General features: G+C 55.7%; 1 protein-coding gene across 1 annotated transcript in view; it reads left to right on the forward strand.

Annotated features, from left to right (window-relative positions):
- The window catches only part of ASCC2 (activating signal cointegrator 1 complex subunit 2), a 42,518-nt gene that overhangs the window by 19,530 nt on the left and 6,298 nt on the right, over positions 1-16,690 (forward strand). The window contains exons 6-15 of the mRNA XM_075533759.1: positions 3,787-3,854; positions 4,730-4,840; positions 5,787-5,899; positions 9,701-9,775; positions 10,003-10,110; positions 10,241-10,309; positions 10,445-10,519; positions 11,187-11,367; positions 12,499-12,713; positions 14,208-14,327. Of these exons, the coding sequence (XP_075389874.1) occupies positions 3,787-3,854; positions 4,730-4,840; positions 5,787-5,899; positions 9,701-9,775; positions 10,003-10,110; positions 10,241-10,309; positions 10,445-10,519; positions 11,187-11,367; positions 12,499-12,713; positions 14,208-14,327 (1,135 nt within the window). The remainder of the gene's footprint in view (positions 1-3,786; positions 3,855-4,729; positions 4,841-5,786; positions 5,900-9,700; positions 9,776-10,002; positions 10,111-10,240; positions 10,310-10,444; positions 10,520-11,186; positions 11,368-12,498; positions 12,714-14,207; positions 14,328-16,690) is intronic.

Raw genomic sequence — 16,690 nt, forward strand, 5'->3', positions numbered from 1 at the left:
CTAGGCACCATCAGCTTTCTTCACCACATTTGCTTATGTACCTGCTTTGTCTTCAGTGATCATGTTGGGAGAGGCTGCTGTGCTTCTTCCATGTGGGTTTTGTTGTTTCTTAGCTAGATGGCCGTTTGTTTATCTTTAGGCCTATAAGACCCCAGATGCTATATCTTTTGATAGCCAGGCACCATCAGCTTTCTTCGCCACATTTGCTTGTGCACCCATTGTCTTCAGCAATCATGCCAGGAAAGTGAGCATCTCAGACTGCCGAATTGTTAGAACAGAGTGTTCTTGTGTTAAGGGAATACTTGAGCAGGGGCTCTCTGTCCATCTGTTTCCTTAATCCTAAACCTATAAATATATGTACATAGATCTATTTCCCCTTCATCAAATATAAATGTATTTACATTTGTATATGCCTGTATTTAGATCTCTATAACTACCCTTTGCCTCCTAGTTCTTTTCTCTATTTCTTTGTATGTTCCTCTTGTCCCACTATCATATTCAGCCTTTATCTGGCCAAACCATGGTATTTTCAATGGCCTCATATGCATGTAAAGGTTGGACATTGAATAAGAACAAATAAATTTGTCTTGAAAGAAGTACAGCCAGAGTGCTCCTTAGAGGCAAGGATGGCGAGACTTTGTCTTACATACTTTGGGCATGTTGTCAGGAGAGACCGGTCCCTGGAGAAAGAAAGCAAGGCTTGGTAAAGTGAGGGGCAGAGGAAAGGATAAAGGCCGTCACGGCAATGGACTGACACGGTGTCTGCAACAAAGGCTCACACATTGGAACCCTTGTGAGAAGGGTGTGGGGCCGGGCAGTGTTGCCTTCTGCTGTATGTGCGGTTGCGATGGGTTGGAGCTGCCTTGCTGGCACCTAACCACCACCCAAGAGAAATATGAATGGGGTAGCTTTACTAATCAAAAGTTTATTTCCTCACAGTTTAAAAACCCACTACATGGCGGGATTGTGACTCACCGTGGCTGTGTATCAGGCTGTAAATCTTTAAAGGAACAGACAGCCTCATGTTTCTCCCGCTTGGAGACAGACCCGGGGTCTCTGGCTCTTGGGAAAGACTTCCTCTCTTTGTTGGCTACGGAGGAAGGTCATCCTCTCTTTTGAGCTTCTGCTGCTCGGCACTCTTCATGTGGCCTGGTGCTCCACAATACCGCCCCCACTCCACCCCGCAGTATGTCAACTAACGTGGTGATTTTGCAGTCATGCAATGAATGGTGCAAAGGTTGTGTAATCATTGCCCCTTCCACCATGTGATGGCGTCTAAGCCTGTCAGTTGTAAGAAGACTCTGAATGCTGTCACAGCCTTGATCCCCGTGAGGGGAGTTTTCCTAGGGCTGTGGCCTGCAACACTTGATCTTGTAAGGGAGAAAAGCAGAAAGAAGCCAGCAGAGAGAGAGAGAGAGAGAGCCCTGGAGAGAAGCGCCAGGGAGGGAGTTCAGCCTTTGGACCTGGGTCCTTGTCCTGGGAACCTCCTAGATCCTGGGGAAGATTGATGCCAAGATACACAGAGATGGTCAAGGAACGCTGGGCCTCCAGATGCCGGGAGGGGACATGTCTTAAGCTGTGAACCAGCACAGAAGAAAGCCTTTTCCTGGAGCTGGCACCGGGAATTGGGACCTCTCAGCTCCTCAAACTGCGAGGGAATCAATTTGTTGTGAAGAACGCCGCCGCTTGTGGCATTTCTCTTAGAGTGGCGTCTCTCCCCATCACTCCTGCTGGCTTCTGCTATCTCTTTGAGGTCTCCTTCTAACAGATGAATGGAGTCATAATCTACACTCATGCTGTCTCATTCATATTGCAAGGCCAACTCACTCCCACGTGAGATTATAACCGCAGGTGTAGGGGTTGAGGTATACAGCACATATTTGGGGGTATGCAACAATCTATAACAGCCACTTCAAGCCTCTGCTTTCTCACACAGCCCATGGGTTGTCTCTGGGGGGCTCACTGCGAGGTTTAAAGTGTTCAGCCCAGCCTGGTGAGCTATGGGCACTGGGTGAGCGTGGGCGCTCACTGATTGGTTAAGCAGTGCAGGGAGCCAGCTGGGCACAAGGTGCATCTGGCAGCAGGCGGGTGGAGTGGAGACGAGAGGTCAGGTAGGAGGCTAGTGTTTCAGTGAGGGTTTGAAGGCGGGCGAGAATCTGGTGGAGCGGCTGGCTCAGGGCAGACCATCACGGAGGCAGCACAAAGCAGGGCTGAGCTGAACCGGGGGAAGAAGCCTGGAGGAGTGCCGAGAAAAGGCTTGTTGGGAGATGGGCTGAGGGTTACCAGGAGAGGCTCGTGCTGTGGGTAAGAAGCCTGTGGGGGTGCAGGAAGAGATGGCGTCTGTCAACAGGTCCGGGTGAGTGGAAAGCCAGATGGCTCTGCCTCCTGCCAGGGATCCCAAACACGGGCCCCTGACCCCTTAGCGCAGGTTCTCAACCCTCCTAATGCCGCCACCCTTTAATACAGTTCTTCATGTGGTGGTGACCCCAACCATAAAATTATTTTCATTGCTACTCATTATCACTGTAATTTTGCTACTGTTATGAATTGGGCGACCCCTGTGAAAGGGTCATTCGACCCCCAGAGGGGTCTTGACCCACCGGTTGAGAACCGCTACCTTAAAGAATGAGATAGAAGATTCTCTCCAGAGAAGCGTATTCCCCCTTAGAGATGTCCAGGCACTTTAGGGTGTTCTCAGACCTCAGATCCAGAGCTCTCACCAGCTCGTTAAGGAGAGCCTTTCCTTGCCTTCCCTGGTGGGGAGCAGAAAAGGCCTGCAGTCATAGCCTCCCACAGGCCCTCTTCCCAGCCCTTGAGAGCGCACAGCAAGGAGCTGGGCAGCCTCCACTTTCTGGGCCAGAGCAGCCCGTGGACAAAGCGGCCTGGCTGCCGGGTGGGCAGAGAGTCGGGGAACAAGAGCAGGTCAGAATTCCGTCCTTACCCTGACCCCTTTGTCTGTCTGTTTGTTTACCTCCAAGCTGGGTTTGTGAATCCATGTGTCATTCAGAAATCAGAGCTTTTCAGTCAAGCTCTCTTGGAGCTGGTTTGCAAACCAGGGCTGACTTGGGGTCTCGGCCCTGCATGGATGGCCCACCCTAGTCAGTCACCAGTGCCATCCCTGGAAGCTGACTTTCTGTCCCAGGCCCCATCTGCACTCGCCTCTGCACTTGTAACAGCGGCGGTGGCAGCACTTGGAAGGTGTACAGGTAGAGCTGAGATATGTCAGGTGAAGGTCTAGGCTCCTCCAGGCCTCTCGCCTTGGCCTCGGGCCGACTGGTGTGGCAGCATGCTCAAGAGCAAGAGCTGGAGAGTCTCTGAGGAAACTTCCCCCTGGGGTCTTCTTCATGTTTGAGGTGTAGCCTGCCAGGAGTCCTGCATGAGAGCATCCAGGTTCCTAGAGCAAAGCGATTCTAGCTCCTAATTTCCCCAGAGGATTGACTACGCCACCAGACGAGGTCCAGAGCCTCCTGTGACCCTTCCCTGGGTGCCGCGGGCCAGCCCATTTAGCCAGGGTTGATCTTTTACAGAATTTTCTGGGCAGAGGTGCTGAAAATGTTAACTTGTGCTGAGCCAGCCAGATGTTTTCCCTACCCCAGAGAGGAAGGTTCTAGGCCAGAGGAAGGGTCAGTACCTGTTGGGACTGGGGCCAGAATTCCTAGAGCAGACAGACTTAGGAAAAGGTGAAAGGTAACAGTACGGGCTAGCAGCCACTTGTAATGTTTCCAACCCCCCAGCCCCACCCCAGAGCCCCTCACTCTCCGGTTCCCACCATCTTCTCTTTTTCAGGGAACATCTTCACCCAGCAGCCAAGTTACTACAATGACCTGGATGAAACCCTGCCCACCATCCTTCAGGTACTGCCCTCGGCCTCCCCACCTGATGGTGACGGCCGCCCCTCTCTTTCCTGGAGGGGCTAGGGAGAAAGCTTCCTTCCTCACCTCTCTGGACCCGCCGCCAGACAGTCTTAGCTCTCCCCTCGGAGTTTGCCCTCTTCCCCACTTAAATAGGACCGGGAGCTAAAGGCTTGGATGCCAACCCTGAAACAAACAAAAAGGTTTGGCTCATGTTCCAGGTTGTCTGCCTCTAAAGACACATTCCTCAGAGACCTCTGTCTGCTTTTTTAATGATCACTTCACCTTGCAGACACTAAGGAAATAATGATGTTCCATGTAGAACACTTGGAATGTGTAGACAAAGAGAAAGGAGACTAACCCCCTGGCCCCATCCCCCAGAAATAGCCACTGCGGGGGGAGCTTTGGGAGCATTGCCGCTGGACCCCAGGAGGACAGCAGTGTTCCCACCTGATCTCACTACGGAGTCTCCTTTCTGCTCTTCGTGATGGGTCTAACTGTGCGCCCCAGAAATTGGCATCGGTGTAGAGCACAGCAGCGTATGCTGTGCTGCCAAGTGTCTATCTCGAATGTTCGCTGCCGGGTGCTTGCCCATCCTGTCCAGCCAGCCACGTCCCACGGGGCTGTAGGGGCTGGACCAGTCCATCACCATGGTGACACCATAGCCCCTGAAGAAGATTCTCCCATCATCCTCATCTTGTGCGTTTCTCACTTCACCCGTACTTCCTGGGACACTACTGTGTCCACCTCGGAACACCTGTCTGTGGCCCCAAGATTCCCAGGCAATTTTCAGCTCACCTGGTCGAGCTGCTCGTGCTGGAGGGATACGGTCCAGGTTATTTTGGACGGCTATCAGACTCCCCACCCGCACCCCACAGGTCTTCAGCAATATCCTCCAGCACTGTGGCTTGCAAGGGGATGGGGCTTGCGCTACACCCCAGAAACTCGAGGAGAGGGGCCGGCTGACCCCCAGCGACATGCCTCTGCAGGTGAGCTTGCCCCGATGACCACCTCCTTGCTGTCAGGGACCCGGTCAGCCAGAGCCGGGCTCCCTCATGACTGGGAAGAGTGACATGCCAAAGACCCTGTCTCACGCATCCAGTCGCTGCTTCTGCTCAGGGCCACTTCCCCCGAGTCGGAGACCTTCACACCGTGCTCTCCGCAGGCCGCCTTCCTCTTGGAGCTTCTCTCTGGGGTGGTGGGGGGACAGAGACGTTCCTTTCAGAGGACGGGGCTCTGGTTCAACAGATTCGGGGACGTGTCATTCATGGGGTCAGTAAGTCAGCGAGTTCCAGCTGGAGCCCTCGACGTGCTGGGCCCTGTGGGAGGCAGGCACAGCCCCTGCTGTCAGGGAGCTGAGTCTAATGAGGGTGACAGACACCAGCTCCGCCATGTCCGGGAGCTCCCAGTCTGTAGGGAAAGCAGCCAGTGCGCAGTGACTCAGAAGGGGACACGCCAGGTGCCGTGCGAGCGAGTCCTGTCACCCTCTGAACCTCAGTTTTCTCGTCGGTACCATGGAGATGCTAGGGCTGCCCAGCTGCCTTTCAGAACAGAGCCCTGTGAATTACATACACAGGCAGCGCCTCCACCCTCTTCAAGCCGTAGGAAAGCGGGGCTTGCTCTTGTCCTCTCCAGGCTGACCTTGGTCTGTGTGGGGCACCAGGCACTTCACTTTTCCCCTGGCCCAGAGGAGAGCCTCGTATGCTCTCCGAGCTCGGTGGGAGGCCAACTGGAGCTACTGTCGCAAGAGCTAGAGGGGGCTCACCGAGGGATGCCAGGCTGTGGTCAGACCTGTTGCCTGGTCCAGTGCTCCCCGTGCCACCTGTGTGGCGTCCTGGCACAGGCCCCGCCGTCCTGTCCCTTTTCCCTCAGACCCTCCCCAGAGCTGACTGGGGGCGTGGGCCGTCACGCTGGGTCTCCTCTCTCTTGCCCCAGGAGCTGAAGGACATCGTCCTCTACCTTTGTGACACCTGCACCACGCTCTGGGCCTTTCTGGACACCTTCCCTGCGGCTGGTCAGACCTTCCAGAAGCATGACTTCTGTTACAGGTACAGCAGCCAGCCTGGCTGTGGAAGTAGCGGTCAGGTTCGTGGGCTCGTTCCCGCAGAGCTTTGCTGGGTGTTGCTGCCGGGCCGGGCTCGCTCTTCCAGTATTGGGATGCGGCCACGGAAAAGACAGCTAAGGCGCCTGTGCACTCGGATCCCGAGTTAAAAGCACGTGCACTTTGGGCTAAGACCTGGGGTGGGGAGAAACAGACCACCAGGAATAGGAAGGTTCCATGTCAATCTCATTGTCTACCAAGGCCCCTGGCTTCAGGCGTGGCTTTTGGTCCAGGGGAGAAGACACGTAAGGCACCAGGCCATGACTAGGTTCTGAAGCAAACTGCTGACTGGCGAAGTACGCCAAGGGTTCATGACATGAGCAACCTTTGAACGAGGCCCGGAAGAATAAGCAAGCACCTTCTGATGGGCGCACTGGCCGGAAGGCTATCCAGGCCAGTGGAGTGAAACATGCAGGCCCAGGTGTGCAGGGGAGAGCCAGGTCAGGGAATTGTGTGCAGCATAGGGGCAGGAGAGTGAGGAATGGGGAGGTGGTCAGAAGAAGCCAGCCTGTGAGGGCCTTGGAATGCGCGGGCAGGGAGTAAGGCCTTTATTCTACAGGAGGAGGGGAGCCACACTAGGTTCTTAGCCAAGAGAGCCATTGACAGATCCCCACCCCAAATCCATGAAGAAAGAAGGGGAAGAGAAGGAGGGCGAGGCCAGGGAGACCCTTTCACCCACTTAGCTCACCAGCATCTATTACTTGTGCAGTAAAAATGTGTATGTTTAGAGGGGGGAGTCGGTGGTGGGTGAATTTGGTTGGGGATATGGTGTCTCTGGGCCAGGGAGTAGAGGCATGCTGAAGCTTCCCAACTCCATTCAGCCAGCTGAGTGTCCACTGGGTCACTTATTTGTCCATTCAACAAATACCTCTCTAGTGTCAGCACGTGCCAGGATGGCACCTTGCCACCCTGATCCCAGCTCGTCAGGTCCAGAGGTTAGGATTGACAGCCAACCAGAGGCCATTAGAGGAAAGAGCCAGTCAGTGTCTCCCCCGGAAGCAAGGAGGTGGGCTGGGGTTGTAGCTGCTGACTCTGTCTAAAAGATGTGTGTTCTGATAAGAAAAGTGACACCTGTTTGTAGTATTTTAGAATATATAGAGTGGTATTTCATAAACCAACCCTGCCCCCGCAACCTGTGTTTTCCTGCTCTGACAGGTTTCCACCTTGCACAGGTTCCCTGTGTGCAGTGTTACCATCTGTTGAGATCCTGTCATGATCACTGTGTCCTCCTCATTTCCACTGATCGCAGGCCGCCCCTGCTTTGTTAACGCTCCTTCCCAAGTGTGGGCGATGCTGGTGGGGAAGGGACAGGGCGGAGGGCCAGGAGGAAGACAGGACAAGCCCAGGGCTGGTCCAGCCTGGCCACGCTGTACTCATGGCCTGCCGGGAACTGCACGCTCAGCCAGTGACACCACCTCCATTCTGACAGCTCTCCAGCGAATCCATCCTGGCACTCTTCCTCCTCACACCCTCTTTCCGCCCTTCCCATCTCTGCTTCTGGTCCCCACACACAGCCATTGCCAGCCTGGGAGTGTCTGGCAGTATTTCATATGTGTACAAACAAAGGTGCATGTCACATATACCACCCCGCCCCCACTGCTCCCCTTTTCCTGTTTAATTCTGGCATATTGAATATATGAAGCATAATGTTTGCACATTCTGCGTTTAGTGGAGGTTAGAGTTCCATTGTAAGAGGTGCCAGACCGCTAGCTCAGCAGTTCTCAACCTGTGACCCCCCCCTTTGGGGGTCGAATGACCTTTTCACAGAGGTTGCCTGATTCATAACAGTAGCAAAATGACAGTGATGAAGTAGCAATGAAAACAATGTTATGGTTGGGGTCACCACCACATGAGGAGCTGTGTGAAAGGGTGGCGGCCTTAGGAAGGTGGAGAACCACTGCCCTAGATGGACCCTCAGGTCGTTTTCCACGATCACAGAAGTGCTGCAGGGATGAACTCTGCGCACTCGGCCTGCTGCCCCTCGCAAGTGGCTGAGGAGAGAATTCCTAACAGCAGGCTTGCAGCTGCAGGGACAGATGGCATGTGCTTCTAACTTGTGCTCTATCTCGCCAAATCGCCCTGCACAGGCATTGTACCAGTTTACCTTCCCACCACCAACGCATCCTGCCGCCACCTGCGTCTATTTGGGCCAAACTGCCTTCCCTGTCCTTGTCTGGTACCATCTGTGGGCCTAGTAGGGCCTGTCCCTTTTGGCCTGGTTACCTTTTCCCCGGTGGGGCACTACCCTAGGATAGAAGTTGCCAGAAGCCAGCCAGTCAGCAGACCGCACTTGTCCTGACAGCACTTGTCCCACAGTCAGCACTGCCCTAGGCAGCTCTCGCCTTAGGATGCTTCCGAGGAAGAGTTATACACAAGGGAGAGGGAGCTGCCACTTCATTCATTCATTCATAATTGTGTGTATGGTAACACACATGTAACGTAAATTGGCCCCTTTATATTGTGTGTTCTGTTTTTTTATAAATCATTTTATTGGGGCCTCTTCTAGCTCTTTTAACAATCCATACATCAATTGTATCAAGCACATTTGTACATATATTGCTGTTGCCATTGTCAAAGCATTTTTTTCTACTTGAGCCCTTGGTATCAGCTCCTCTTTGTTCCCTCCCTCAAGTTGGCTACTTTAATGACTGCTATTCCCCGCGTCAGACAAGTGCCACCACTTTGCTTCCAGAACATTCTCATCTCTGCACACGCTCACCCTGAAGCAATAACTCCCTTCTCTCCTCCCCCAGGCCCCAGGAACCACGAATCTAGTTTCTGTCTCTGTGAATGGCCAACTCGTGGAATCCCTTCACACTTCACGCCTGGCTTATTGCCTACAGTTTTTCCTGGGATCTCTGTGGTGTGGCCTGGATCCCACCGCGTGTTTACCCATTCCTCTGTGGATGGACAGTGGTGTCGTTTCCGCGAACGTGGGTGGTCAAGTCCCTTTGGGTAGACAGCTAAGAGCCGCATTTCTGTGTCACGTAGGAACGCGCTGTGAGCATTTGGAGGGACCACTTGCTGTCCCCGTGGGGAGGTGCCATCGAGTCTGCTCCCCCTCATAGCGACCCCTTGTACAACAGCCTGAGTACCCGTACGAATGGGCCCGATACAGTTGATGTTATGAGAGCTGGAAGAGCCCCTGATAAAATGATTTATTTGAAAAAGAAAGAAATTGTGAGGACGCACATTTGAAGTGCTGGCACCTGTTTCCGGGCAGAAATCCCCAGGGTTGGTGGGCCCAGGACAAACCAGGGAGGAGGGGCCTGGCGAGAACAAGGAGGAAGATAGTTGTGGCGGATGTTAGCCTAGGGGAGGCCAGGAGGGCTGGGGGGCCCATGTGATTGGCATGTGACTTTGGGAAGGGGTGGGATTGGGGTCTCAGGTAAGAAGCAACAAGCGGGTGCCCTGTGCCAGATCTGGTTGGGCCAGAGAAGGAGTTCTGGCCTGCTTAGAAAAGAGAGGGGAGGGAGCAAAGGACAAGAGTGACCGTGTGTCCCTTTTTGAAATGACAGTGTCTCTTGGCGCCCCATTGTCGATCTGTTCGCATGAACCGCTTCGGGCTGAGGACAGATCACAGCTCCAGGTTACATCCCCTGGCACTGATTTTGAGGGCCAGCCAGAGCCAGAAAATTTTCGTGGAGCAAAAATTGGCCGTCCCACTTGCTCATATTGTCCTGATTTTCTCTGGAAGTGTGGCATTTCAGAACGAACCCCAGCCTTTTACCTGTGTGTACCTCCACAGACTCGCCTCCTTTTATGAAACGGCAGTTCCAGAGCTGGAGTCCTCAATTAAGAAGAGGAGGCTTGAAGACCCCAAGTAAGGCGGGTCCGAGCTCATCTAGAGTCCTGTGGCAAAGAAAGGCACCCCCTCAGTGGCCGCTCCCAGCCTTTGTTGAATGACCCACTGGGCCCCAAGGACCGTTGGAGATGACAAGTGGCGCTAGCACTAGCTGGCCCTCTGGCTGCAGCTGCCATCTCAGCCCCTCCGAGGCCTGGCAGGTACCTGGGTGCCTCCCAAGTCCCGTTCTTGTTTCTCCTTGAAAGGCTGCTTGGGGACCTGTGGCAGAGGCTCTGCCATTCCCGGAAGAAGCTGCTAGAGATGTTTCACATCCTCATGAACCAGGTCTGCCTCCTCCCGATCCTGGAACGCAGGTAAGCCCTGGGGAGAAGACCGTCTTCCCACGCCCTCTCCCCTTGTTTGGGGCGGGCTGCGCAGAGGCCGGGGAGGAGCAGAATGCTGTCATGGGGAGAATGCAGTCACCCCCCCCGGGTCCTGTTCCAGCAGTGACAACGTTCAGGGCTTCATCGAGGAATTCCTTCAGGTCTTCAGCTCCTTGCTGCAGGAGAAGAGGTGAGTGTGGCCAGGCTGGGCCTCAGCCTGTGACCCTGCCCGCCAGTCCCCACACGGCTGTCCGGTGGGTTCCTGCCGATGTCTGGGATGTGTGGCCCAGCCTTGACCGACTTCCCGTCTGCACTGTCCCCACAGGTTCCTCCGGGACTACGACACGCTCTTCCCGGTGGCTGATGATGTCAGCCTCCTGCAGCAGGCCTCGTCGGTCTTGTATCCTTCAGCCGCTGCCTCGGAAAAGGGGTCTGGCCTGGCCGGGGCCCAGAGCAGCGCAGGGAAGGGGAGCCCAAGAGCACACAGGTCCCCCAGCTTTCTTGGTAGACATACCACAGCCACAGCCTGATTCTCACTGCCTGATTCTCATGGCGAGGAGCATGGCTGTAGGTGCCTGGACTGGCCCGACACCACCATGGAGGCCCAGTGGTCGGTGAGGAGGCTGTGGCTGCTGGGGTAGGGACTGGAAACAGAGTGAGGGCCTCTAACGTGATCCCCTGCCTCTAGCTTAGTGTTTCCCCTTGTGGTAGAAGGGACGGGGTGTTTTTAAGAGCAAGCTGTGGGCTGTCTCAGTGCCTGCAGTGTGCTGCTCGGTCCTGCCTTAGGGAAACCCTGCCCACCCTCACCCCCACGCGCGCCTTTGCACAAAGCCCGTAGCACCTCAGACAGGAGGCTTCTCTGAACACCGTGTTTCAGGGTGCAGGAGATGGGTGGCATGGCTAGCGTGACTGTGAGTTGGCCCCTTCTGCCATGCAGCCCAGGCATCCAGATGCCCACTGAGCACAGCCAGAAGCCCTTGGTCGGGGCAGAAGCTGGGGGCCCAGAGCTGGGGGGGGGGGGAGATGGTTGTGGGACCAGAGGGAGAAAACACTTAACGGCCTCCTAGTGATGAGACGCGCACCGCCTACATCCTGCAGGCAGTGGAGAGTGCGTGGGAAGGGGTGGACAGACAGAAAACCACAGAAGCCAAAGACCTTCTGGTGGCCCAGGATCTTAAAGGGGTCGCAGCAATGGCGGGGCCTGTCGCTCAAACACCATCACACCCAGAGAACTCGGAGGAAGAGGAGGTGCGTGTCTGAGGCAGTGCTGCTGCCTGCTGCCCTCTGGGCCCCCACCTGGGATGGTGGGCGCCTGGGAAGCCACCCTTGCTTTCTACACCGCAGGAGGGAGAGGCAGGGTGACTTGGGGACTGTACCTCCTGAGCTGCCAGTCAGCTCTATTGTACTGGGTCCTTTGGGACCACTGCACTGCAGCCTCCGCTTTCGGTCGGTAAACTGAGAGGCGAATCTTGCGTGTGGGCTCTTTGCGAGCTGCCTCTAGGCAGGTGGCAGCTGGGCAGCTGTGGTTGTAGTGGGGAGCAGTTCGTGCCCTGCTGCTTGGCCTTCCCGGGCAGCCCCTCCATGGAATGGCAGGGCTCCACTGTGCCTGCTCGGAAAACCCAACCCTCCAAACCCCTGCCCTCAAGGCTATTCCGACTCACAGTGACCTGTAAGTGGGTCCTTCCAGAGCAGATGGCCTCTCCTTTCTTCTGTGGAACAGCGGGTCTGTTTGAACAACCAGCCTCCTCTAGCAGCATCTCGGGAGCTTCTTTCTGAAACTACAAACCTGAGCCCAGCCCACTGCTGTCAAGTCGCTGCCGACCCATAGTGGCCCTCAGTGGAAGCCACATCACGTCTTTCTCCCACGGGGTGTCTGGGCACGTGAACAGCCCAGCATGTAGCTACTGTCCCACCAGGGCCCCTTTCCTAGCAAATCAAGCGCCACTGAGCAGTGTATAAATTGATCACCTGGCTGAAGAAAACACGAGGCTGAGCGGGGGAGCCTCTGCTCTCGGTCCAGGTGCCATGTTGCTGCGTTCCCCGACCCCGACATCAATCCTGAACGTGTGTGGTCTGGAATTGGACCTTCGTGGTCAGCAGGAGCCGTGGCTGGTCACAGCCGCCACGGGTGCGCAGCACCTCTTTGAGCCAAGGTGGCCAAGGTGGGAGGGGGACTGCTCTGCCAGTTCTCAGACAGGAAGCAACTTGTTCAAACTCACCCAACCAGAAGTAGCCCAGAGGTAAATCTTAAGCTCCCTTCTTACCAAGAAGCAGCCCACGAGCCAGGAGGGGAAAGGTTCAAGTCAAGGCCCATGCTGTTTCCTGCCCGCCTTTTACCCAGTCACCCCGATGACCCAATATGATATACTCTTCCTGCAGTTGATGGGGGCAGCCGCTGCCCTGGATCCCCCTGTGTCTGGTGTGGAGCTCGACTCGCTCATCTCCCAAGTGAAAGACCTGCTGCCAGACCTTGGCGATGGCTTCATCCTGGCCTGCCTGACGCACTACAGCTATGACCCGGAGCAGGTGATCAACAACATCCTGGAGCAGCGACTGGCCCCGGCCCTCAGCCAGCTGGACCGCAGCCTAGACAGGTGGGAGGAAAACCCTCCTCAGCTCCTTTTTCTTTTTTTTAAAAATACATTATTAATTGGGATTTCATACATACATGTATCATTCCACAGTTCAGTCGTGTCAAGCAGAATCATGCAATTGCTACCACAGTTAATCTCTAAACATTCTTTTTCTACATGGATTCTTTGGCATGGTCTCCCTTTTACTACCCCCCCCCACTCTACCCCTCAAAACCCCTGTTCTACGTGCTGTCTCTATAGGTTCACCAATCTTAGGTTTCATATACCGAAAAATGGAAAAACATCACACCACTTCAAGGGGTGTCTTCCAGTGATATAACCCCTCTGAGACTCACCCCAGTGTGCACATGCAGAAACCAAACCGAAAACACAGAAAATCTTGGAAACCAGAAATTTTAGCTGCTCGGGTCCGATTCCTGCCTTTGATCTTCCGTACTCCTCTCTCCCAAGAACTCCGCTTCGTGAGCGTTCTCCTCCCGCCCCTCCATTTTAGAGGAGGCTCATTTCCTGTGCAGTTCCTCGAATGAACCTTGGGTTCCCGCTACCACCCATCGCCTCTGCACACCGCACTCTCACGCTTTAGGCTCTGATGCGGACCCCTCCTTCGGCTTCCGATAATATGCCTCCCAGTCCTTCGGTGACTGATGGTGGGTGCTTCTTCCATGGGGACTTCGTTGACATCTCACACAGACGGTTGCGTGTTCGGAGACAAGCCTGTAAAACCCCAGATGCTATTTTATCTGACTGCTGGCCACCATCTCAATTCTTCGCCACGTTTTGCTATAGCACCTGTGTCTTCTGTGTTCCCTTCCTGAGGGCCAGTATCCAGCAGGGCCACGGTGGGAAAACTAATTATTCTCAAGTTGGATCGGCCCCTTAGCTCTGTGCGCAGATTATTGATGTCCAGGGAGCCAACTTACTTTCCCCTCCCCACTACCTGGTGTTCCCGCCGGCTAACACGCCCACGGGGTTCTCACGTGTCCCTGCAGAACAGCGTGTGTGCATGGTGGGCACCCTGTGGGAAGACCCATTAAAGAAACCTGGCACATGATGGGCTGCTGACCCTGGGCTGGCCCCTGTCGTGGCTCCTTTCCCCATAGGCCCCACACGAGGCTGGCCAGGCTACTCCCTGCCTTCACACGGCCCCTTCTGCGTCCTGGGCGACCTGTGGGCGGCAGGAATGAGGGAGGGAGCGAGTGCCTCTTCCATGAACAAGTGAGGGTTATGGGACAAGCTTCTGGCCGCTCTCTGCCCATTTTGCAGCGGCCAGTAAAGTGTGAAGAGATTCCGTGGCCTGTAGGGACCGAGCTCATAGGATGGCGTTGCTGAATGGTGGCTGCAGGGCCTGCTGCCTCGGGAAAGCCATTGAGATGAGATCTCCGATGTGGCTGTAGGAGCGGGGTGAAGGATCCCATAACAACCAGTGACTGCGGGCAATGAAGCGCAGGTGGGGATCAGTTGGCCTGAGCCCCTTGATTTCCTTGCTGCCCCCAGGCATGCGGAGCCAGACCCAACACCCCTGTTGACATCTCGCCACAACATCTTCCAGAATGACGAGTTTGATGTGTTCAGCAGGGACTCCGTGGACCTGAGCCGCGTGCACAAGGGCAGGAGGTGAGTGCAGGGCCACGGGCTCTGGGGGACCCTGCTCCAAAGTGCAAGCTGGGCTCCCCACAGGCGATGCTGGTGGTTCTTCGGGTGCAGGGAGGGGGCTGTTTAGTGACTCCTTGCTTGCTGATGGCAGAAGGCCACAGGAGCCAAAATGGGTCCCCTCACCCCTTGTCTGAAGTTATTTGACCCCCTGACCATGGAGTCACTGCATGGTGCGGCTTCTCCTGTGTGCGGCAGAGAGATGCCTCAGGCCCGTTCAGAAGGTGGCGATGCCACCGAAGGCTTCCTACTTGTTTGTGCTCTGTGCCCTTCCTGCTTTTTTGGCATTGAAAAGCCCATTCATGATTCATTTATTCATTCGTTCAGCAAATATTTGCCTAGTGATTACAACATTGAGCCTGGATTAGATGCTGGCCGGGGGGGGGGGGGCGGAGGGGTGAGGGGAGAGGGGGTGAAGGGGTAAGGGGAAGTCACCAAGCAGACACGACCCCTGCCCACCTTGAGCCGGCACTAATCAGCTCCTCAAACATGCTTCCTAGCAGTGTGTGAACAGCAAGTACTGTGGGTGGAGCAGGGTGGGGTTCAGATTGTGGGTCAGGCTTCAGCCAGGTAGGAAGGCCCTAGGGAAGACGCTGGCCTGAGGGCCCAGGAGACCTGTCACAGCAGAGGCAGCGGCAGGGCCTTGGCTGAATGGAAGTGGAGTGAGAGTCCATGAACTTGCACTGTTTGTGCAATGTTCGCCATCTCTGGAGTGGGGAGGCGTCTGCAGGGGCTGTGGGGGCAGAGTGCGGTGCCGTGCCAGCCCCACAGGGAAATAGAGGGGAGAGTGGTGAATAGGAAGTTGGCATCACTGCCTGTCCCCCAGTTTCTCTGGCGAGGAGTGAGTTCATGGAACCCCTCAGAAAGTGCAGCCTGCCCTTGAACTGCGGAGCATGGAGGCGGCCTCCCCTGTCCTTGTGGTTGGGGCACAGGCTGCTGCTTTGTGGAGACCTTGAGCTTCCCCACCTACTTAGGGCCCTCCAGTGCAGGACACTTGGCTGGCTGAGGGCTTGGGGAGCAGGCCCACAGTGGCTGTGAAAGCCATCTGGCTGGCTGGACAGGAAGCAGCCACAAACTGCTTAGTCACGTACATTGCGACATCTCAGTTCCCAGCCCCAAGATATGATCTTGCCTCAGAGGCTGCTGTTCCACATAGCGTGACCCCTGGGTGGCCCCTGCTCTACGTGGGGCAGATAGGACCTCAGCTGGTAGAAGGCGGGTGCCAGGCTGGGCTGGCAGGCCCATGAGGTCAGGCATCCCTGGCAATGGTCTTTCCCCTTGAACTCTGTGTGTTTGCTCTTCACTCTCCCCGGTGGCAGGTCACCCAAGAGCATCTGCGCTAGTTCAGCAGCAGGGCTGGGCTGAAGTGGCTGCGAACTCCTGGGCTGTTCCCCAGGTGACCGTGTTCACTGAACTCACTCTGCTAGGTGACCTGGGCGGGTAGCCTTCATTCATAAGTTCATTGTTTATTCCTTCATTAGTTTATTAGAGCCAGTCCTGTGCCAGACACCAGGGAGACAGGCATCGGGGGGCACCCAGGCCTCACCCCCAAATGGCCATAGAGCATTAGACACACGGGGTGGAAACTTTAAACGAAGGAGGTGGCCGTGGGTGCCCAAAGGCCGTCTCCAAAGCCACTGTGTCCAGGGTTTGCTGAAGTCGTGACCGCCCTGGGCCTTTTCCCACCCTGCTGAGTTTGTTCTTTCTATCTCCCCATGAGGCCCCGAGCTCCATTGTCCCCGCCTGCACCCTCTGCTGGGGGAGGTGGACTGAGCCAGACTTCTGTCATCTGGCCAGGGGGCTAGGAGTGCAGAAGCCACGTAGCCAGACCATCCTGCTGCCCGTAACGGAGTGGACCAGGGGCTGTGGGTGCAGCAGAAAGGGTGGTAGCACTCCTCGTTCGTCTGGCCCACTGGTCCAGCACAGATGCCAGTGCCTAGGTGATCCCCAAGCCAGGTTCAGTTCAGTAAAGAGACCCTGGGAGGTACGTTTGTGAGAAATCACCCCCCACCCCAGGATGAGTGTCCTCCTGAGGTCTCCAACTACCCGGGACAAGCTCTTCAGCCCCAAGCGTGGGACAGAGAGAGCCCCGGTCCATTCAGAGGCCAGTCACAGTCAGGTTGACATGGAAGATTCCTGTGGACAACATTTTCCCTGGCTCAAAGCAAACCCTTCTGCCATCCACCGGGGAACCTTCCATCACCCTCCCCCAGGCCCCCAGCCAGCTCCTCCCACAGTCCCCATCCTCTAGGCATGCACGGCTCAGTTCACACACTTCCTGCTTCCTGGCCCCCCAACCTGCCGCCTTCCTCCACTGGGAGTGGCAT

Source organism: Tenrec ecaudatus, chromosome 16, assembly GCF_050624435.1.
Source record: "Tenrec ecaudatus isolate mTenEca1 chromosome 16, mTenEca1.hap1, whole genome shotgun sequence".
Classification (NCBI taxonomy): Eukaryota; Metazoa; Chordata; class Mammalia; order Afrosoricida; family Tenrecidae; genus Tenrec; species Tenrec ecaudatus.